The sequence below is a fragment of the Diabrotica virgifera genome, chromosome 5 (assembly GCF_917563875.1).
Source record: "Diabrotica virgifera virgifera chromosome 5, PGI_DIABVI_V3a".
Taxonomy (NCBI): Eukaryota; Metazoa; Arthropoda; class Insecta; order Coleoptera; family Chrysomelidae; genus Diabrotica; species Diabrotica virgifera.
The window spans coordinates 80,991,047-81,016,637 of NC_065447.1; the positions used below are offsets into that span (position 1 = coordinate 80,991,047).

General features: G+C 32.0%; 1 protein-coding gene across 2 annotated transcripts in view; it reads left to right on the forward strand.

Moving 5' to 3' along the window:
- Window positions 1-2,145: 2,145 nt before the first annotated feature.
- Window positions 2,146-25,591, forward strand: part of LOC126884258 (uncharacterized) — a 75,684-nt gene continuing 52,238 nt past the window's right edge. The window contains exons 1-2 of one of the 2 annotated variants that reach the window (XM_050650192.1): window positions 2,146-2,888; window positions 24,325-24,451. In XM_050650192.1, coding sequence (XP_050506149.1) covers window positions 2,779-2,888; window positions 24,325-24,451 — 237 coding nt within the window. In that variant the 5' untranslated portion in view covers window positions 2,146-2,778. Of the gene's footprint in view, window positions 2,889-20,156; window positions 20,308-24,324; window positions 24,452-25,591 lie in introns of those variants that run through there. The other variant, XM_050650193.1, reaches the window with a different exon arrangement.

Below are 25,591 nucleotides of genomic sequence, written 5' to 3' on the forward strand. Positions count from 1 at the left end.
TGGTCTTAAGGTCAACGAGGACAAGACCAAGTACATGGTGGTTACGAAGAACCCAAGAACAAGGGTTAGACAAAACGTAACAATTAATGAATACAACTTTGAAGTCGTCAAAGAATTTAAGTACCTGGGAGCGATTATAACATCTGAAAATAAATATGAAAGGACGTAGCAGCCAGGATCATTGCAGGAAACAGGGCATATTACTCATTAATGACCCTACTTAAATCAAAAATACTCTCAAGACCAGCAAAAATAAGAATATATAAGACAATAATTCGTCCCACAATAACATATGGAAGCGAAACATGGACTCTGAATCAGCGGGAAACGACAAAATTACTGGTACTTGAAAGAAAGATACTGCGGACTATCTATGGGCCTTGCAGAGACGAGACAACAGGAGAATGGAGAAGAAGACACAATGATGAACTCCAGACAATATATGGAGATGAAAACATAGTACGCTACATTAAAGCAAACAGAATACGATGGGCGGGTCACGTGCTAAGATCAAGTGACGAAAGACTTCTGAACGCCACATTCTGGGAAAGGCCCGATGGAAAAAGGTCAGTTGGTCGCCCAAGAAAGAGATGGAAGGACGCAGTAGCCAGTGATCTACGCAAAATGGGAGTACAGAAGTGGGAAATAGCTGCTCAGGACCGACAACAATGAAGGGAAATAGTAAACGCGGCCAAGACTCACATTGAGTTGTAGAGCCAAATGATGATGATGATGATGACGTAGCAGATACTTTCGGACGAAAACGGTCTCTACTCATGGGAGCTCCAATAGTGTTTTTCGGACACATATGGCTGGCTTTTGCTAACAAATTATGGATGTTATTTTTTATAAGGATCATGATAGGAATGATAGATGGATATAGCTTTACAATTCTACCGGTATATATAGGAGAAATATCTTCTCCAGAGATTAGAGGATTTTTGTCAACACTTCCTACTTTATTGTTTCTATCAGGAATTTTAATAATTAACGTTATTGGTTCCGTGTGGAGCATCTTTACTTGCGCTCTAATAGCATCCGTTATTCCTCTAGTACTCTAGTACATTTCATCACTTTTATATTTATGCCTGAATCTCCTTATTGGTACATTAAGGTTAATCGATATGATGAAGCTGAAAAATCGTTGCAGATTCTACAAGGAGAAAATGATGTTAAGCAACAATTCTTGATTATACAAGAAGCTGTACGAGAAGAAGAGAGAAAAAGTAAACCGAAAGTTACTGATTTATTTACAGTATCAAGCAATAGACGAGCAACTATCATTACATGTATTTTAGCCTTAGGTACAACATAAAGCTACCGCTAAAACTCCTTTATTTTTGTTCACTAAAACAATATTTGAAAAAACTGGAAGTGACATTAGCGCTACGTTTCCACAATCTCGTACTCAGCAGTAGAAATTTTGGTAGTTGCTTTTACCGGATATTTCATTTTGGACAGATTCGGAAAGAGAATATTTTGTATAATTTCTTTAATTGGTTGTATTATCTGCCTATTTACCATAGGTGTTTATTTCCAATTGGATATTTTGGAAAGTAAACTAATTCCTTATTTGAATTGGTTGCCCCTCACTGCTTTAATCCTGTTTAACATCTTTCACAATATAGGTATATCCTTTGCACCGTTTTGTTATGCTTGTGAATTATTCCCAACAGGAGTGAGGGCTAATGCTCTTACAATGACTGAATTGTGGATGTCTGTATTTGCTGTAATATCAGCCAAAGTGTTTCATTGGCTAGAAAGTTATTATGGTTCGTATGCTATACCATTTTTTACATTTTCAGGTGTCAGTTTTGTTATTTTTATATTTGTGTATAAACTTATTCCCGAGACTAAGGGAAAATCGTTAGAGGAGATTCAGGAATTCTTAAAAACAAAAACGAAATAAATTATTATAATAACTTAACAGTCTGTCAGTATAAATTTAGGCATTCTATTTATTTATTCCGTATATTAGTATGATTTCTCCATCAATATAGGGTGTTTATATCGTATGATATAAGAAATAAAAGAGCAAGAGAATAGACCTGGATCCAGCGTAAAAAAAAATTTATTAATAGCAAGCTAAAAAATTTTTAATAGCTTGACGGTGTCTAGTTAGACAAACTTTGATATACGGGAACATTGGAACAGAAGTTTTAATTGTGGAACAGGTTACAGGTTTCGAACGTCAGACTACGAAAACGTCCCATGTATTTTGTCGGACAGAACTTCCAATTGATTTGTTACCCTTCATTAAACTCGCATGCTAAAATCAGACTGCTATTTACAATCAACATAATTCCTATCATTTGACATGTTCTAAGTGTCGGACTTATTAAAATGTCCAACATATTTTGTTTGTCGGACAAACATTTTTTCATATAGGTATTATACAGTGATGAGCGTGCTAATAACCGGCAAAATAGCGCAAAAGATGGAAAACATATGTATTAAACTGTGAGATAAAAAGAAATAAAACTAGTAAGTAGAGTTGTTACATTTAGCGATAGTAACATATAAATTGACATTATATTGATTGTTTCCCACCTTTAGACGTATCAGAGGAGTATGTCAACTAAATCTGTCACTGTGAAAGTGGCATTTCTCAAATTCGTTCGATACATCTAAAGGTGGGAAACAATCAGTTACTATCGCTAAATTTAACAACTCCACTAGGTTCATCTCTTTTTATCTTTATTTTTCTGATTGTGGCCTTGGTTTAGAACTAGAACGTTTAGCCACGTAATTGTATAACTTATCACTAACTCAGGTGTAATGTGTAGTGTAGTGTGTGTGTTGAGTAAGTGTCTTGTTACTTTGCAAAGTCGACGTCATTGTCATTTCAAAGAGATGCTAATTGTATCCGAACGTCTGCGGTCCCTCCGGTGAGTACTTTTTACCTCACAACTTAATTATGTTTTCCATCTTTTGCGGTATTTTGCCGGTTATTAGTGCGCTCATCACTGTATAAAATTTACTATTGTCACAATCATAAGCTTGTCATAATGACACGTTCCACAATTAAAACTTCCCCTGTTCCAGTGTTCTCATACATCAAAGTTTGTCCAACTAGACACCGTTAAGCTATTAAAAAATGTTCAGCTTGTTATTAATCAGCATTTTTGGTACGCTGAATCCAGGCATAGGATATTAACTATTATGTTATAAGTTATATTAATATAATTCATATTACTTGATTTATTAGTAATTAAATTTTTTATATTTTAAATTGTTTTATTATTTTTTTCTACAACCGTGTTAAAAATGCAATTTTTAGCACTCCATACGAGCGTTAAAAATGCTACTTTAAGGCACTAGTGCTTTAAAAATTTTTTGCACGATTGATCATTTTTGACTGTTTACCGTGACAGATTTTACGTCAGTAGGTGACATATACTAGCAACTCGACGGTAAGTAATCCAACTCGACGGTAAGTACTCCAACTCGACGGTAAGTAATTCACTTACCGTCGAGTTAAAAAATCTCTTAATTTTAATTTATTTTTTGAAAGAATAAAGAAAACTAACGAATTATTAATATTGAAACTTATGATACAATTTGTTAAATTATTTAATGAAATCCCACTTGTTTGGGCTGTGGTTTCACTTCTAACAGAAACTCCTGCAGAATCGCATACATTAGTAGCATTACTAGTATTGCACAATATTTTTTCGGCAAAATCTATTTTATTTTGAAGAGAATCTTCTACATAGCTTTCTGCCACTGTCGATGAACGCCAACCTCCATGACGCTTTAATCCGAGGACATCAACACCTTTATTAGCCAAAAGCGTTGCTGATGTCCTCCTAAACGAATGGCCGGTATAGTTCTCGAGATTAGGCAAATTTAAGAATTTGGCAATTTGAGAAGGCCAGCCCCCGATTGTCCCTTTCCCTATTACTTGAGCACAACATTTTCCTTTGGCGTATCTTAAGAACAAATGATTTGATTTTACTTGTAATGGATGAAGTTTTATATACTTTTGCAGAATTTCTAAATATGGAATTTTATCGTCTGGTTTATTAACGACTGTAACAGTACGCTGGATGTTCGTTTTTGTATTGGGTACTTTTACAATAATTAAACCATCGGTTTGTTGGATGTCATTCATAGTAATATTATATAATTCTTCTCTTCTACCGGCACCAGATATTCCCAATATCATTGCGACCTACAAATTATGAAAAAATCTTCATTAAAGTATTTCTTTTACCTAAACTAGCTTATATTACCCTGTGAACTAGAAATTCTTCATCCGGTGCTTCCATCAGAAATTTTTCAAATTGCTCCCGTGTAAAAATGCTCGCTTTCTTAGGCCTATAGCCAACATTTGTTCTCTTCAAATACGCGATCAAAGTTGAAAACTTGGAAATATCAATGTCATCATAAAGAAAAACGGTGGATTTAATCATTGAATATTCTGCCCAGAGGCTTCCAGGAGCTTTCAACTGCATATGTCTTTGAACGAAATATGCCAATAGAGTCTTTTCTTCGATTCTTAAATTCTTGCCTTCGCACCATTTTTTAAAACTTTGGTAGGTATTTTGATAACGGATTTTGAATTTTTCGGGAATAATTGCGGAACACCCTTCTTCTCAAGCCTGTTCAATTTCTTCAAATTCACTTTCGCTCATATTTTAATTTATAATAATCAAAATTGTACTTAAAATTATTGACAACTAAATAAAAGCTCAATTCTCCATTGTTGTTATGCACCCTAGTTACTACCTAACAACCAAAGTATCTATCTTGATAAAATGAATGAAACTAGTCAATATGACGAAAATGTTTAATTTTATAATTTATAATGGTATCAATCGTGCAAAAAACGTTATAAGCATGTCGAACGTTAAGGGTAACCGATCTCAGACAATAATTCGATCTCAAACAATTGTCTTCGATCGGTATAAAACCCTTACCGTTCTCCATACTTAATATACTATTATGGCACTGCAATTCGTATTGACCGTATAGGTAATTTTGATATAATGTCAAAAAAATATAAAAATGGAATGTCAGCCAAGTTCAAGTAAAAGTTTTTGTAGATATTGTCCTGTAATTACGTTTGTAGAAAAAATATTGTATGATATGCGTGTTAAAAAGTACATTTTTAAGGCACTCATGTGAATTGCAGAACTCGCTATCGCCCATTCTGCAAACTTTCACATGCGTGCCTTAACGTGTACTTTTAACACTTATATTATAAATAACTATTAAAAGCAGTTTTAACAATTTATTTTTTTTTAAACTACCTACCCTCTGTGTTTTTTAATATGTGTAACATTAAATTAAAAAAGCCCAGTAATTTCCAGATCAAAACGTGATTTTTCGTGTTTAAGGGCGTAGACGTAAAATTACGTGCCAATGTATTTTAAATGCATTCATTTTTTTTTAATCCTGAGAAAACTAATTAGTATTTTTGAAAATTTAAACAAAGAATGAAAGATTACATTATTACCGAGGGCCAACCGTAGGACAAATAATTCAATAATTTTAAGGGAACTAAAAGTTAGCCAACGACTTTCCATTAAAGTCCATCTGTCATGTACATTGTACATGTCATGAGAGCAAACACAGAAAACATGAAAAGATTCATTATACAAGGAAAGGTGGAAGGCCGAAGATCACAAGGAAGATCCCCAACAAGATAGATCAATCAAATTACAGGAATATGCAAGAGACCTATGCAGGGCCCCCGCTATCATATGTGCAATGCACACGGGCGCCATCCTTTAGGGGCGCCAAAACAGGGGGTCAAAAATTGCAAAAATATTTACAAAAAAATCAAAAAGCAAAAATTTATTTTAAAATAAAAAGTTGAGAAATTAAATAGTTCAGTTTTACTTTGTTTGGATGGCATGGCAGTATTAGTCTTTCTATAGATATAAAATAAAAAATCCCGCTATAAACATAACCAACACCCATTCTGTAGATAACAAATATTTACCTAACTATAACCCGATTTCGTTGAAAAATTCCAGACATGTAGGTTTTACATTGGTTGAGCAATAGTGTGTGGGCGGTAATTCTATCTCATCGATAAGCGAACGATTATGTGGCGCTCAAATGATGAATCGACAAGATTTAAAAATCGCATACCTATCAAATAACTAATAAGACCGAGCTGTATCGTCGCCCCCTTTAGCGAAATTATTCCGATTCGATTTTTTGCACAAATTTACTCAAAAAGAAAAAAGGAAAGGAAAAAGTTTTCCTGTAGTTGGCTGTATACCATGTAATACAAAAAACAGTAAAATCCTGTGTAAAATTGGCCTTTTGAGGGATTTTAAATATACCTTTTATACAGGATTTTATTGTTTTTTTTTTACTCAAAAAGAGGTTCTAATAACAAATCCACAGGGTGCTAGGCGTTGCCGTGGTTGAAAAATTGTTAAAACAAATTCACAAAAATGTTTCCATTTCAGTATTTAACATTTTTTTTTAGATCACTTGGGTCATTCTGAGTAAAAAAGGTCTCTTGTCATTTTTTGCTAAAATTGATTGTTATCGAGTTATACGCGAATTAAAATTTAAAAAATAGGCTATTGATTATGTTCAAAATAAAAGAGCTAAAAGGAATACAACGTTAACATGATTTTATTGTCTCCTATGGTCAACGGACCTCTTAATTTGAAAAATCTGAGAAAGGGGTGAATTAGTCCCTAGGCACGAGGTAAATTAGGGTGAGTTCTATGAACTTTTGATACAAACACGTCTACAGGAAAATTTTTCCACGTTAAATTTACTATCGAAATATCACATTTTAAAGTCAAAAATATTTTTCGTTACAAAAATACAGGGTGGTTCATCTTATTCACCTCGGTCTCTGTACGGAAAACCACTTGATATTTTAAAAAAATTTCTTCACAGAAATATACGGGGCCTTTAATACTACAACCTAAAAATAATGTGAATTATACAGGGTGTTCCAAAAAAGAGTGGTAGATCAAAGTTTTATTTTTTCTTATGGAATGCCCTATATCTGATGACATTATTGAATTGACCTTAAAAAATAAGCTATACTTTCATAAGGGTTCCCTATACCTAAATACAGGGTGTTTTGATTTATTTCGATTTTTATAAAAATGTAAGGTTTTAGAAAAAAATAAATATCTACCAATCTAAGAAGTAGAGACAAATTCTTTCTTGGATCTTAATAAAAGACTATTTAGCATACTTAAACAGATGCTTATTGCAACAAAATTTCTTACAGGGTGGTCAAAATATGAGATTGTTCTATTAACAAATTCAAGCTGTAATAACTTACTTATTTTAAATAGAACACCCTATATCTTACTAGTCTATTGCGTAGAAAATTTACTTAGCTTTCAATTTGTACTAGGGTTTCCTATACCTATCTTTTTACAGGGCGGTCAAAATATTAGATTGTTCTATTAACAAATTCAAGCTGTAATAACTTACTTATTTTAAATGGAACACCCTGTATCTTACTAGTCTATCGAGTAGAAAATTTACTTAGCTTTCAATTCTTATTAGGGTTTCCTATACCTATCTCCCTTCATTTTTTAAATATTTAAAGATTTCCTAATTTGTAAGCTTTAAAAATTAGAATTACATAAGTACCTATGTCGTGTTTATGTACAACACATCACCAACACCGGCAATATACTTAGACAAGATACTGTCATTAATGAAATTTTCAGTGTTATCATGTAGTCACACAGAGTGTTGTATTATTTTAGTTGATTTTGGCCTGCATGTGAAATTGAATAATACGTTTATTTTAAACTGCATACCCTATATTAGATGCCGTATTCTGGAAGATATTTAAATTATATTTCATTCCGTATAAGTATTTTCCATATCTTAACCCAACGGTTATTAAGAGGAAACAGTAGCGATCAACAGGTAGCGAAAACGCGTTCCAAGATTGCGGCTGTAATTTTGAATATTTTTTCGAGATATTTGGCACACGTATTCGTAATATAATAAAGAATGGCGGTACAGAGCCCAATTTGAAAAATATATTAATGTGTGGAAATTACTCTGTAATTAAATACAATATTAAAAAAACGAGCCTGTACCGCCATTAAGAAGAACAAAAAATACACTTTCCTCAAATAAACTTTTTTATCCGATGCCTAGATTTTGTGTCATTTTGGAACTACTAAATTTTTTTATTTAATTAGTAGTTCCAAAATGACACAAAATCTAGGCATCGGATAAAAAAGTTTATTTGAAGAAAGTGTATTTTTTTGTTCTTCTTTATGGCGGTACAGGCTCGTTTTTTTAATATTGTATTTAATTACAGAGTAATTTCCACATATTAATAAATTTTTCAAATTGGGCTCTGTACCGCCATTCTTTATTATATTACGAATACGTGTGCCAAATATCTCGAAAAAATATTCAAAATTACAGCCGCAATCTTGGAACGCGTTTTGGCTACCTGTTGATCGCTACTGTATCACCCCTTAAGTAAATTTAAGAACGCCACTGTTTGTTTGAATCTTTAAATCGCAATTACAAACAATTAAATGCAATAGCTACTTTGACGAAAACGAGACAATTGTAAAAAATTAGTAAAAATGGGTATTTACAGAATAACATGGGAATTTATATCTACAGAATAACATGTGTATTGAGAATGTTAACATGGAATTGAAGAGATTTTAAATATCTTCCATTATAAAGAATAGAATATCGAGTATGTCATTTAAAATAAGAAGATTAAATGATAAAAATGTGAATTTTATTAATGAAACTATCTTGATTAAGATATTTAAGTATATTGCAGGTGTTGGTGATGTGTTGTACATAACCACGACATAGGTACTTAATTCTAATTTTTAAAGCTTACAAATTAGGAAATCTTTAAATATTTAAAAAATGAAGGGAGATAGGTATAAGAAACCCTAATAAGAATTGAAAGCTAAGTAAATTTTCTACTAGATAGACTATTAAGATACAGGGTGTTCTATTTAAAATAAGTAAGTTATTACAGCTTGAATTTGTTAATAGAACAATCTAATATTTTGACCACCCTGTAAAAAGATAGGTATAGGAAACTCTAGTACAAATTCAAAGCTAAGTAAATTTTCTACGCGATAGACTAGTAAGATACAGGGTGTTCTATTTAAAATAAGTAAGTTATTACAGCTTGAATTTGTTAATAGAACAATCTCATATTTTGACCACCCTGTAAGAAATTTTGTTGTAATAAGCATCTGTTTAAGTATGCTAAATAGTTTATTATTAAGATCCGAGAAAGAATTTGTTACTGCTTCTTAGATTCGTAGATATTTATTTTTTTCTAAAACCTTACATTTTTATAAAAATCGAAATAAATCAAAACACCCTGTATTTAGGTATAGGGAACCCTTATGAAAGTATAGCTTATTTTTTAAGGTCAATTCAATAATATCATCAGATATAGGGCATGCCATAAGAAAAAATATAACTTTGATATACCACTCTTTTTTGGAACACCCTGTATAATTCACATTATTTTTAGGTTGTAGTAATAAAGGCCCTGTATATTTCTGTGAAGAAATTATTTTAAAATATCAAGTGGTTTTCTGTACAGAGACCGAGGCGAATAAGATGAACCACCCTGTATATTCAAAAGAAAAGCAAGAAAAACAAGAAAGAAAGCAATTTTGTTTTTTGTCCCATAACTTTTTTCCACAGGGATATAGGTACAGGCATTGCTTCAGCGAAAAATAATTACCATCGTTCCTCTTTAAACTGATGTTTGGTAGAAGTCTCTATAATTCATAGTTTCTGAAACAGGATTTTTCGAAAGTCGCCGCTCACAGCTCAATTTTTTATGATTACTTTTTAAATTTCTCCATATGACCTTTGTTCTTGTAAATTTAGATATATATACCTTGTGAAATAAAAAAACTTATTTTCTTTACATTAAAATGGTGTATTGCAAAAAATTCTAGGACTACTTTTAAATAAGATATCCGTAGCATATCCAAGGGTATAAGTAATTGGAGAAAAATTTTAAAATTTTTTATTTTTTTCAATAAGAAAAATAGAATTGCACATTATAACCTAACTTTTAATTCCAAAAAACTTAATAACACTTTTCGATATTGTGACATATAGAGGTACTTCACTCTTGAGCAAAATTCATATTTTTTAACATACCTCGTACACTATTGATACAATTTTATATCTGATGATTGCATTTTAGATTTTAGACTATGAAGAGCATTTTATAACGAAAATTTTTTTTCATAAAGTTAATAATAAAAAAGTTTTCCATATGGTTCCAACTTAGTGGGACCTATTGCATGTGTATATGACACATGACACAATTTGAAGAAGCATATCTTGTTTAAAGATAGTTCTAGAATTTTTTACAATACACCATTTTGAAGCATAGAAAATAAGCTTTCTTTTTTATTACACAATGTTTATACCTAAATATACAATAAAAAAAGTTATAATCAGAAACTTAGAAATAATCGATATATCAAAAATCATTAAAAGTATAAAATTTTGAAAAACCATATCTTGCTAAAAGTAGTCATGCAGCCTTCTACTATAGACAGTTTTAAAGGCAATGGACTTTTCTTCCTATTAAATATAACATTGCATACACCTAAAGCTGCGTAGAAAAAAGTTACAGAACAATGTTTCCAAAGTAACAAGGAAAATTACCCAAAATCGCTGTGAGTGGCGAATTTGGAAAAATCCTGTTTCAGAAACTATAAATCATAGAGACTTCTATCAAACGTCAGTTTAAAGAGGACCGATGGAAATTAATTTTCGCTGAAGCAATGCCTATACCTATATCCCCGTGAAAAAAGTTGAGGGACAAAAAGCAAAATTGCTATCTTTCGTGATTTTTTCTTGCTTTTCTTTTGAATATATTGTACAAAAAAATATTTTTGACTTTAGAATATGATATTTTTTCTTCTTCTTCTTCTTTTATATAGGCAGTACTGCCTGTTTTTCTTCAACGGTGCCTTTCATTCTGCCCCTAAGTTGTCATTCCATCTTTTACTTGGGCGTCCTATACTTCTCCTGCCTAACGGTGACTTGTCCCTGGCTATTCTTACTATCGTTGATTCAGACATCCTGCTTATGTGCTCATTCCACTCTTCTTTTCTGTTCTTTACCCAGGTATTTATATTGTCTACTCCACATATGCGTCTGATTTCCTCACTTCTTACCCTATCCTGTAGTCCTTTTCCAGCAATCCTTCTTAAGATCTTCATTTCGTTGGTTTCCAGATGTCTTCGTGTTTTGCTTGTATCTGGTCTTGTTTCGGCCGTGTAAGTCATAACTGGCCTAATAACTGACTTATATATTCGGGCCTTTGTTTCCAATCTTAGGTGTTTGTTTTTCCAAATTGTGTCGTTTAGGCACCCGGCCGTTCTACTGGCTTTAATTATTTGGTCTTTTACCTCTTCTTCGATATTGTTGTCGGCTGATAGATTAATTCCCAGATATTTGAAAGTCATTACTTGTTGTATAATTTGATTGTCTAACTCCAATTTGCATCTTATTGGTTCTTTGGCAATTACTAAGCTTTTTGTTTTTTGGACTGATATTTTCATATTCATTTCTTTTGCGTTAATGTTGAACTCGTGCAATAATCTTTGTAGGTCGTCTTCGCACTCTGCTACTAACACGGTGTCATCAGCGTAACAGAGTATTTTTATCTCTCTATTGCCCATTTTGTACCCTCTTTTTTTCTTCACTTGTTTTATTATTGATATTTCGATAAATATGATATAAATATGAAATATGATATTTCGATAGTAAAATTAACCTGGAACAATTTTCCTGTAGAAGTGTTTGTATCAAATGTGCATATAACTCACCTTAATTCGCCCTGTGCCTAGGGACTAATTCACCCCTTTTTTAAAAACGCACCCCTTTAAATGGTAGCACTCCGCGGTTTTCTCATAGTTAAAGGTCCATTGACTGTATGAATCAATAATTTATGAAAAACTTTGTAAACGTTGTAGTTCCTTTCTAAAATATATAATCAATAGCCTAAAATGCGGAAATGGCCATTTTCAAGGCTTAATAACTCGATTAAAAATTATAATTATGAAAGTCAAAAAGTGAATTATAAAGTCAATTTTAAAACCCCTCCATGAAGATTCTGAAGAAATTTTTGTTATTATTTTATTACAAAGCTGTCGTTTTTAATTATTAACAATTAGCGCTATAGTCCAGGCTTTATCGTTGTCCACGTTATCGAAATTATTTCGGTTAGATTTTTTTGCAAAAACTTACACAAAAAGACGTCCTTATAACAAATTCTGAGGGTTCCAGGCGGTACCTTGGTCGAAAAATTGTTTAAAAAATTTTTTTAAACAAATTCACAAAAATAATTTTTTCACTTTGAACAATTTTTTTAGATAATTCGGGTCATTCCGAACAAAAAAGGTCTCTTGTGATTTTTGAAAAAAAAAAGGTCTCTTGTTGAAAAAAAGTTGATTAAAGCTAAAAATTTGTTAATAGTTTAACTGTGTCTAGTCGGACAAACTTTGATGTATAGGAACACTGGAACAAGTTTAAAATGTGGAATAGATTAAAAATTTGAAACGTCAGACTACAAAAACGTCACATGTATTTTGTCGGACAGAACTTCCAATTAATTTGTTACCCATTCATTAAATTCTCATGCAAAAATCAGACTGGTATTTATCACCAACTGGGCATTTTAATAAGTCCGATACGTAGAACATTTTAAATGACAGGAATTATGTTGGTGATAAATAGCAGTCTGATTTTTGCAGGAGAGTTTAATGAAAGGGCAAAAAATCAACTGGGAGTTCTGTCCGACAAAATACATGGGACGTTTTCATAGTCTGACGTTCCAAATTTTTAACCTGTTCCACAATTAAAACATCCCCTGTTCCAGTGTTCCCGTACATCAAAGTTTGTCTGACCGTTAAGCTGTTAACAAATTTTCAGCTTGCTACTAATCAACTTTTTTTTGGTACGCGAGATCCAGGCCTACAAGTTATCTAAACAAAAATTGTTCGAAATGAAAAATTTTTTTGTGAATTTGTTTAAAAAAAATTGTTTAAACAATTTTTCGACCACAGCACCGCCTGTCACCCTGTGGACTTGTTATAAGTGACCTCTTTTTGAGTAAGTTTGTGCACAAAATCGAATCGTGTGCACAAAATCGAATCGGAATAATTTCGCTAACGGGGGCGACGATACAATCTAAATGGACAAAATTTGAATAACGAGGTACTCTGAGTTCGTCATCCACAAAAAGGTGGGATAAGTGGAATGTTGTGGGTGGGGTGAGAAAATGTTTTCGGGTTAAGTTTAAACCCTCTAAGTGTGACAAGATGCAGAATTTATTCAATAAAGCCCCTTAAACTTTATTCAATTAATATTTGCTATGGTGTTATTTGTACCTATTTTGCTTTAATTAAAGCACCTACCTACCTACTTAGCTTCAAAAAAATAAATAAAAAAACATTATCAAAATGCCTTAAGGGGAGCCAAAATCCTTTTTTGCACACAGGCGCCAGTAGTTCTTACGGAGGCCCTGGATCATAAATATCAAAAAATAATAAAAAAACACAAAAAAAAATCACAAAAAAAAAAAGGAAAAAACAACACAAAGAAGGACTAAACCTCCGAGGTGTTGAATCGGGTTTAGGTCTTAGCGCTGGAAAAAAAAATTTAATATCCATTAGTGGTTTAGTATAAGTATTTAGTAATAGTGTTTAATATTAGTATATACAGGGTGTCCAGAAACTCTACCGACAAACGAAGACAGAAGATTCTTCAGATAATTTTAAGACAATTTAACCCAATTCGCTTAGTCCGAAAATGCTTCCTAAGGGAGCTAGAACTCTCTGAAGATGGCGTCTTGTAATAAGTTTTTCTTATATACCTCCAGAACGCCTTTATTTAGAAAAACAAAAATTGGTACGCGTATTTATCTTCTAGAGATAACTCTATTACATTGATTGCGAATTTCTAGTACCGATCATAGGCGTCCGTTTTGGGTAGGGCAACGGTTATTTTATTGCCCAACATTTTTGTCTTTACTTTTTAAGCATTTTTGACTCTGAATTATTATTAAATTGTAAGGTATTCTAGTACTAAAAGGTACTCTTGCTTTAAGTCGGCAGGGTACACCGTTTTCTAGAAAAATCAATTTGAAAATTTTTCGGTTTTTGAATTTAAAAAAAATTTTCAAAAAAAAACTATTTAGAAAGACGAAAACTGGTACATTTATTTATATTTTAGAGATAATTCGATTTCATAAATTGCGAATTTCTAGTACCGGTCATAGGCGTCCGTTTTGGGTAGGTCAACAGTTATTTTATTGCATACCTTTTTTGTCTTTAATTTTTAAGCATTTTTGGCACTAGAATATTCAATTATAAGGTACTCGAGTACTAAAAGTTACTCTTGCTTCAACTTGGTAAAATACATCGTTTCTTTTTGAAAAATTTTTTCAATTTTTTTTCAAATTTCCATAACAAAAAACTTTCAAATCGATTTTTCTAGAAAACGGTGCGTCCTACCGACTTAAAACAAGAGTACCTTTTAGTACTAGAATACCTCACGATTTAATTATCCAGTATCAAAAATGCTTAAAAGTTAAAGACAAAAAAGTTATGCGATAAAATAACCGTTGCCCTACCCAAAACGGACACCTATAACCGGTACTAGAAATTCGCAATGGATGAAATCGATTCATTTCTGGAAAGTAAATATGCATACCAATTTTCGTTTTTCTAAATAGAAGCGTTCTGGAGGTATTTAAGAAAAACTAATTACATGACGCCATCTTCAAAGAGCTCTAGCTCCCTTAGGAAGCATTTTCGGACTAGGTGAATTGGGTTAAATTGTCTTTAAATTTTCTGAGGTATCTCCTGTCTTCGTTTGTCGGTAGAGTTTCTGGACACCCTGTATTTTTAATGTATTGTATGTAATATATGTACAGTAGAAAGAATGAAAGAATACCCATGAACGAACATATAGAACACGCTGTATTTTTCTGTCACCGTGTCATACAAAAAATTGGCCAGCGCAAGTACATGTAATAATTATTACTACATGTACTTGCGCTGGGCAATTTTCTTTGTGACACGGTGACAGGAAAATACAGCGTGTTTTATATGTTCGTTCATGGGTATTCTTTCATTTTTCCGACTGTATGTATTTATTAAAATATAATGTATCTCAGTTAAAATTAGGAAATTGTGTCTATGAAAAAGATAATAAAAAAAAATTTTGAGCTGGCCAATTGGTTCAAACCAAGGTCATACATCTAAACACACACACATAACCTTATGTACGTTTCACTCCCTCCAGAAGTCTTCAAAGGGGCTATATGATCTGCTCTGAATCGAAATGAAACCGAACTATCTATTTACGCAGAATTATGAAAATAATTCGCTTTTTGGACGCTGTAGCGACATCAACTAACGAAATAAAAAATTCCAAATCTGAATACCTTTACCGTGGAACCAATTTCTGCATCTACAATTTATAAGGCAAGTAGACGACGAATAAAGTAGACGAAAGGGACTCTACAACATGCAGTCACATTCCGTCCATTCATCTAGAAAAAAATATCAAACGAAAATCCAACGAATCCCGTGCGTCATTAATACCTGGCGAGATAAAACACATATTTGATAACTCAAATTTTAATCCGTAATAGGAGCAGTAGCTCCTTACTGTCACTTGCTGTTGCGTTTACATAGTAAATTTCAATTTCCGACTTATTAGTCGGAAAGTTGGTTCCGTGCACTCACAATATGAATAAACTGAGAAAATAGAGTTCTGAGGACTAGAGGTGTTCAGATTTGGGAATTCTCATTTCGTTAATAGATGTCGAATTGTCCAAAAGCAAATTATTTTTATAATTCTGCTTAACCTTCGTCGGGCGGCATGGGTACAATTATTGTAACTTTTGAGTTTTCAAATTGTGATAACTTTTTTTTGAAGTTATACTTCTTTACGCGCGATATGAGGGTGAATTTTTATATGTTAAAACCTACGATCCCGGCGCATGCGCATTATAACTTTGTTCTGATTGGATGTTCAAATGACATGTCAAAAATTATCCAATATGGCAGCTGTAGCGCAGCTGTGGTTTGGACGGGTGACGGTTTGGTTATGTATGGTTGTTTCGTTTTAAAATTTGTGGGAAGAGAAACAACAAAGGTTAGTTAATAGTTATACTGCCTTTTTAAATAGTTTTCATATTATATTTTTGAAGTTATACTTCAAAATGTTTTAATTTATGTATGTATCAGTCCAGAAAAGGTGTGGAAAGAATATATTAGTGTTTTTAAATATATTTTTCTACAAACGTGTTAAAAATGCAATTTTAAGGACTCCATAGGAGCGTTAAAAATGCTACTTTAAGGCACTAGTGCTTTAAAATTTTTAAGGCACTGCAGTTAAAAGTGAATTGTCAAATTGTGAAACGTCAAAATGTTTATTATATTTCATTTATTAACATTAATATTAATAATACAACTTGCGCAATTTGAAAAAGGTGGTTTAAAAGGTTTTTTATTATAATTTTGTGTCTTTGGATTTGTCTTCCTTGGGCGTAAAATAATAAAACATCTATTTTTATATTTCACTTGTCACCGTGATGTATAATTATGTATATCTGAAAGGTAACTGGCATGCGGCTTGATGGCCTTGTTGGTAGAGCATTGGACCAGAGATCAAAAAATCGCGAGATTGCGGGTTCAAATCCCGGACGATTCATATTTTTTTCTTTTTTTTTTTAATATTTGGCATTGTTAAGTTTTGGTTCATGTTTGGTAATTATTGTTAATTTTTTGTATTGTAGTAACTGTTGAGTAGGTATATTTATTTCGTTGAAATTATATTATGATAGAAGTATAACTTCTTACGTGCGTACAAAGTACACACACATTCTTTTTTTTTATAATTCTGCTTAACCTTCGTCGGGCGGCATGGGTACAATTATTGTAACTTTTGAGTTTTCAAATTGTGATAACTTGTTTTTTAAAGAGATCGAGACTTGAACTTTTGTGACATTTCTACATTTATCCAATAGAATATGTGAGGCAAATTTAACAAAACAATATTTTTTCGGTTCCCAGAAGGAGGCTTAAAGAATTTCTACCCCCATAAACGACGGCATAGGTACATTTGTACCTTGTATATTTTTTTAAATAAATAATTTAAAAAAACAATACATTTTGCATTTAAATGATAGCTCATTTGGATCAAAATACAAAAATGAATGTGTGGATTTTAGGATTTTCGGAACACGTAGGTACATATCGTTTTAAATAAAGAATATTTGTCACACAGAGGTAGAAAACATACTACACAAGTTTTTCTCGTTTTATGCTGTTTTTCCGTTCGTTTCGACAAACATGACAACAAACTTCCGGTTACTGGAGTAGATCCACGAATGCTGTGAGATACTTGAGGAGGAGTTTTTACAACAAATAGGATGCTCTGTTTCGATCAAGGACTATTTCTACAGCACTACGAAGAAAATGACTTCTCATCATCATGCGGTTTTTTTACATTGAGATTGAAATAAAGGCAACGAAATATCTTTAGAATGATCCTTCAAAAAGTTCCTGCGTTAGTGCTTTGTTTTTTGTAATGGATTACGCTGTAGATGTATAATGCAGCATGATAAGCCAGTGATGTCAATGTTATAAAAAAAGGCCAATAGGTACACACAAAATTCTGGGTGAGTATACGGTCAAATACGCACCCAGTATTTTATCCATGTTATCAATCCCGCTTTGGTTTTATTGTAATACTCAATTATTTTCAGCTTCGCTACTTCACTCTCTTCTACTTTTCCTGTCATATGCACGGACGAGGGACATCGTCATTTTTGCTTTGGCACATATAAGAGCATACAATAGCATCATGATTGTATGCAAAATTTGTGAAAAAACCACCTATTTCCTTGTTTGCTTACATATTGGAGGGCAGAAATCTATTATTTTTTCTAACTGTGCCTAATAGCCTTACTAACATCCTGTGTCATGAATTCAAGAATTTAGCAAATTCAAAACTGGTAAAAATTTATATGTGGTAACATTCTGCACATAACCTTTATAAGACGTGACCAGATCCAAAACTGTTTGTTCGCCAACGTTAACTTGTCTAAAGTTAACTTTACGACCCTGAATAGGCCTAGGCCTAAACGGAGAATAAACAACGTGTCTTCATTCAAGACATTGCTGCACGTATTAGTGGCAGATACTCCATAATCCACACCTCACACAAGTTTTTTTTTTGTTATTTCTATGTACACCTCTTTTGTCTCCATTTTGGTAAACTAGATATATAAACAGTTTAAACAGTATTATTCATAATAATTTTTAGGTATGGGCCATTCCACGAACATACGCCTGTTTTGGATTACTTCGACAACGAATATTTTACTGTGCAACATAAGAAGGACGAAAGTAAATGGCGCTAATAATTATTCCAATAAACAACAATGTTATTTTCAATTTACTTTCGTTCTTCTTATTTTGCACAGTAAAATATTCGTTGTCGAAGTAATCCAAAACAGGCGTATGTTCGTGGAATAGGGTATATACACGTAATGCCAAATACCAAACAACTAAATGGGAATGAGATCTACGTTTCCAATTGAAATACAATACAATGCTACTCTTCCTAGAATTTGTTTACGACCACTATTTTCAAGTTTATTGTTGTAGTAATTTCAATAATTTACGATAAATAAGAGCGGGCACGTCATAGCGGCTTCTAATCTTTGTTTGTAAATCCGTATAAGATCCAATTGCCGAATATTATTATTTATTTATTGCAATATTAAACAATTTGTTAGGTACCAGTTATGATAGTAATAAATAATATTATCTTAAAATTAACATATTATATTTTCTACCTTTAGTTTAACGAATTTTTAAGAAAATATATAACAGGTACAATTGTACCTATGCCGTCTGTTAAAGGTGTAAAATTATGCCGCTCGACAAAGGTTAAATAGACAGTTTGGTTTCATTTAGATTCAGAGCAGATCATAATATAGCCCCTCGGAAGATCTTTGCAGATAGTGAACCGTATGCCAGGGGATGATTGATGTTCTCTGAGTCGAAATTAAAGATAAACTGTCTTTAATTTTCTCAGTTTACTCATATTGTGAGTACGGGGAACTAACTTTCGTTTAGGCGAATGGACGTAATGTCACTGCATATTGTAGAGTTCCTTTGATCTCCTTTATTCGTTGTTTGCTTGCCTTGTAAATAATAATTGTAGAAAGCAGAGATTAAGGAAGTGCCCAGAAATTGGTTACATGGTAGAAGTCTTCAAAGGAACTTCTCATAATATATGTGTTATTGTTAATATGTATTTTATTTGTGTAATTTGTTTCTTCTTCATGCATGTTTTTAATGGAATTTATTCGTATTTTTCCCAGAGTTGTCTGTAATCACTTAACAAAAGACGTACTAAAAAGACATATCTAATGGAAACGACTAACTTACAGTTGAGTCCACGAATCTTTACCCGTGCGTCATGAATACCTGGCGAGATAAAACACATATTTGATAACTCAAATTTTAACCCGTAATAGGAGCAGTAGCTACTTACTGTCACTTGCTGTTGCGTTTAGTAAATTTCAATTTCCGACTTATCATCGACTTATTTCGTATGTTTTAAATGATGACGCACGGAAGACTGGTGGACTCAACTGTACATAATTATATCCAAACAGTTTAATCTGAGAATCAAACTGACAAAATTGGAGTAACAAAGAATTCCAATGTTCAAAATATGTATATTACAAAATATTACTCATGAACAACTACAGGCAGTTATTAATCATTTAAATATTAACAAAATGAATTTATGAATTTAAAATAATTTGACCCGAACTTCTTTTAAACATCCCTAATACTCCCCGTATAAATAAGGCAACATTTAGGTTTTCAGTGTTGCAGCATTGCTTATGCTGGGGCCGCAGTAACGTCTAATGCCGTTAATTAACGCATTATTTGCCATCTCTGTAATGCAAATAATGCGTTAATTAACGGCATTAGTCGTTATTGTGGTCCCATCATTAGAGCAAGACGAGCTGCAATACTATCAAATGTACTGGCAGATGCACAAGTATGCAAGCCAAGAAAAAGAGTAAGAAGAATATGAACTTATTTATATTTCACGTTTCGTTTAAAATGTCATATCGACATTTGATACAAATATTACATACTTCTAAATATCTGCAAGATACATTTTTAAATGGTAAATATTTGAATTAGAAATGACTGAAGAAGAGATAAATCACATTTTATATTCTACTACAACTGGTAGGGATTACGTTCCAAAAGGGTACTGCAAGTAAGTTATTCAAATATACATTAATAAAATGGAGATTTTGTGTCAAGTTATCTTTTTTACCCATTATGGTAGGGCAGCCCAAGCGGGGGATTTTCAGTTATTCGAGCGCGTCAAAAAATCACATGGGGAGAAACCTTGAAGTCTATAAATGTCATCATCAACCCGTTCGCGTCCACTGCTGGAGAAAGGTCTCCCTCAGCTCTTTCCATCTCTCTCTGTTTTGTGCGGCTTGGATCCAGTTATCTCAGTTACGCCAATAACTGAGCGTTTGTAGAAGGACTCTAGACGAATCTAAAGGTGTATATATCCGGGAAAATTCGAATTTTTTAAGTTATAGGCTTCATAAATATGATCAAATCTATTTCCTATGGGAAAAAAGGGTTTGTCAAGCTCAATAATTCCAGTAATAGCTTCAGCTATCATACTTGACCTTAGATGCATCAGATACTACTTGTCAATACGTTTCAAACTCATGTTTAGTCATCAAAATCGGTTAAGCCGTTTAGAGGTTATTAAGCTACAAAAGTATAATCCAATTAACGATTATTCCCGAAATGGTTTATGTGGTTGTAGTGGTTACGACGCTAAATTTGATCTGACAACGGGCAATCTGAGTTCATTTACCGGCCATCCCAATATTTTTTTTTTCAGTCTATTTCGCATAGAGAAAAAAATCTAGTGTACATTCGATGGACACTAGATGATTTGGGAGATAATGCGATAAAGGCGACCATGTATAAAGCTTAACGTGTAATCGAGAAACATTGCATTCAAGTTCATACATTTAATTTATAAATAACTTTGAAAAACTCCTGATACAAGAATAAAAAACCGCTAAACACCGTAAAAGTGTGAAAAATCTTTTAAAATAAAACTAGAATTTTGTTTTGTATCAAAATAAAAATACATTTTCGCGCCACGTAATAATCATATCAGATCATTTGTAGCTAAAATATTGTATGAGCCACTCATTTTTACGGCGTTTAGCGGTCTTTTATTCTTGTAAAATTATACAATATAGTTTTATACAATAAAACTTATTAATACTTTTGAAAGGAAGATATTGAGAAAGATATTCGGATCCATCTGCGACAATGGTACGTGGAGAATAAGGTTCAACCATAAGTTGTATCAATATTACAAAGCACCCTCATTAGGAAATTATGCAAAAATATAAATATTGCGCTAAGCAGGTCACCCTGTAAGAATTGATAATGACAGAACACCTAGTAGAACGCTTAGTGAAACTATTGTGGGACGCAGTGGCGTGCTGGCCATATAAATGAATCGGTGCAATCACCGAGAGGAAGCCGCCTCTTGAGGCCGGTCAAATAAGTTTTTTTTCACAAAAAAATTTAGACGTAACAAAAAATTTTTTATTTAAGTTTTAATTTCTAATCGAATGATATTGACAAAACGTTTCAAAAATATTTTATTTCCATACATAGTGTTCGAGCCATTTGAATAATATTTCATTAATTCCAGTTTTCTGTTTTATACACACCCTCTGTATTTCAAAACGGTTAAAATTAAGACATTTAATTGAGTCATGAGTAGGTATTATTCGGATTATTTCATTCATAGGAGATTCTGACCAACAGAAAGCTACAGAAATCTGAATTAGACTGATAATTTTTGATAATTTCCCATCGTCAAGTATATTACGTCAGATGCCCTTCGTTGCTATGAAAAAATACATTCAGTGACATTAATGACAATTAATGTTTTAAAAATTATAAAAGTGATGACTTTCAACCGTAAAATATTTATAACAACTGTGTGTTTAATTGTACTTATTTGTACTTACATAAATAAATTACCATAAAATTTTGGTTTTGAACAGTTTTATTCATGAAATAATCGCAACAAATTGCAGTCGATCTCTAAAATTAATATAGAATTTTAGAGCTCAGAATTTGTGCAATTACTACTGATAATAATATAAACACATACTTTAACAAAATGCGACTCAGCAATTGTATATAATATTTTGTTTAGATAATAGGTATGTCATATTATTATGTGTTTCTTTCTGGGAAAAGTTCGTTAAGTATTTTTGGATGTTTTCGGTTTTGCTGAGTGGACAGGACCAGGCGATGATTCGCGGTTATCTTGAAATTAGCGAGGAGCGAGGGATAGATCCATTAAAAATATTATATTGTTTGCGTTACCAAGCATAAGCATTGTAAATACGAATATCTTATTTACGAAAGCACAGAAAGCATATTTCCACATAGATTAATAAATCAAGAAATTAGTAAGGAATAATATGTAAGATTCATTGAAATTCAAGAAGCTGTTTAAATACGATTAAGTTATAAAAAAATAACAGGAACATTCCAAGTGTAAGAAAAGTAAAAGTTGTTAGGTATGTACATTTTATAACTTATAAATAATATTTGATAGATTTTTAAGTGTTCATTAGCGGTAACTAATGATTCTTTTACAAATAACTAATAATTTTAAAACGTTTCTATATTAGTTATTAAGGAGATGGGCGCACACTTTCGGCTTCAATGCTATTCCATTGCATTCATTTTTTTCGACTGAGAATACTAATAAGTATTTTTGAAAAATTTCAGTGAAAACTTCTATGTTTATTTTAATAAATTACAGGGGTGAAAAAAAAGAGAAAATTAAATTTAGTGTGATTTTTAATTTCAAATATCTCATTCAAAAGAAACTTTTTATTTATTCTAAGGGACTTTCAGCCCTCGGTAATAATGCAATCTTTCATTCTGCGTTTAAATTTTTTAAAAATATTTATTAGTTTTTGACGATTCTAAAAAATGAATGCATTTAAGTAACATTGAAGCCGAAGGTTTGCGCCTATCCACGTAATAAAAAAACAGTTTTATGAAAATAATCCGCAAAACCTAAGACCTTTTTATTATTATACGGTAATATTTACTTTATAATATGGTACAAATCATTCTTAAAACCAATATAAGAATTATTTTATGCCAATAAAACAAATTTTAGTACCTAATACATACATTTTTATGTGAATTTTATCCTATTCAGCGAAACTATTTTCAAGTGTCAAAGTAATTTATGTTGATATTGAGTCATTTAAAGTATTTAATATTTTTTTACAAAATTCTATCATTACTGCAATGCTTTTCTGCGCTTTGCTTATTGATTTTTTTTTATATACGTTCAATTATAATAATTATTGATTTTTAATATTTTCAAACACAGTAGCCACATCCTACCTAATCTCGTCCAGACGTATGTCATATCTCATATCTCACAAATATTGGCAGTATCATTTTAAAGTCTTCTACTTTAAAATGTATAATACTTATAATATATCTGAATTGCCGATATGAATGAGTCAGATTAAATTAAATTATTAGAAAAAATTTTTTACTAAGCAAAAAATTTTTGTTTAATTTATTAATATTTTGTATTTTGACAACGACGTCCTAATGGAAGTCGAAACGTCAATAAAATGATTTTTCAAGTTAAATTGTGGCCTATTTCCAATTAGAATAGTTAATTAAAAAAATTCCTCAAAGAAATAGTTTCAGAACAATAAATAACAAATAAAAAATTCTGATAATAGAAGATAAAATGAGAATGGGAGGCCGCTTTTCTATAAAATCACCGGGCCGCTTGAAAAGTTTCAGCACGCCACTGGTGGGGACATCGGCCAGTAGGAAGACCAAGAAAGAGGTGGATAGACGAAGTGAGAAACGATACTAAAGAGATATTGAGGAGGGATAACTGGATGTTGTTCTAAAGCTATTTCCTTGTGGCATTTTTGTGGTTGTTGGGGAAACCAGGGGCCGACTTGGGCTGCAGCGACATGGGGGCGAGAGAGATAGAGAGAGAGAGCACGCGAGAGAGAGCGAGAGAGAGAGCACGCGAGAGAGAGAGAGAGAGAGAGAGAGAGAGAGAGAGAGAGAGAGAGAGAGAGAGAGAGAGAGAGAGAGATAGGAAACTGATTTATTTGCTGACTTGTGACAACTTTTTATTTTTTAAAATTTACCTATGTCCCTTTTATTGTTCTAGACGTGATCCTATACGCCCTGTTATAAATAAATTTGAAGAACCAATTACATCTGCATTCACAAAGTTTTTAACAATTGACGCAGAAGTTAAATCACCAATAGAAGATGGAGATGAATATTATGAGAAAGTATGTATAATGTTAAATTATGTTAATAAAATTGTTAAACAGTATTTTTTATTTACAAAGATAAATTACAATATATTAATTAAGGTATAGAGTGAAAACTGAAAGAGTACGTGAGAAGTTGAGAAAGACAACACAGTAATGTGTACGCCGATTTTTCGGAAAATCACTTCAAGCATGTTTCTCATAACCTTCCAATCCAGATTTTCTAGTGCCATGATATATATTATTTAGTAATAAAATTTTTTGGCATTTCATAGTAGACCAGGGCGCATCTGTAAAAATATTAGTACATTTGGACGTTGAGAGGTGACTCAAATTTTTTTACAGAAATTGCTTGAAAATAAATCAAATAATAATATTTAAGTTATCCTCCCTCTCAAAAATGTCCGGAACATTGTTTAAATAATCAAAATGTCAAAAAATTAAGGAAAAATTCGATTTCTTTCTTCGGTTTTTGATTATAACTTTAAAAGTATTCATTTCCGAGAAAAGTTGTACTGACATAAAAGTTGCATTATTAAATTTCCTACAATATAGAATTGGTTAAAGATTTAAAAAATAGTCACTCTTGTTGCAAAATAGCAATAATTGCGAAAAAACTAAACAAAAACAAGTATTCGCATTTTACGTTTTTCAACAATTTATGCTACACTTAGAACCTTCATATTTCACTAAGAAAAACTTTATGATACAGTTAAACAATATTGTAAATTTTATTAAGATCGGTTTAATAGATTTTGCAAAATAAATTTTGCAATCCAGCTTTCGCAAAAAAAATTCATTTTTTCAAAATGTTACAGGACTGAAAATAAAGCAGATAACAAATTGAATTTTTTTGGCGTATAGAAATGTACTGTACCTTTAATTTGCAATTTTGCAAAATAAAATTGATTAACACCACGACGTCAGAAATTTTTTTAATAAACATTAATTATTGGTGCTACGCGCAGGACAGCGGATAGTTTGCTCTAATTGGGCATTCCAATGACCTTTGATAATGATTGATTTTATTTTTAATACATTTTAATTTTTATTACATTTCGATATAAATAAATAAATTTGTTTATTGCAAAATAAAAACGCATACTCTATCCTTTGAAATAACACTTTTATTAGCAAAAACTTTCTTTGTTCATATAT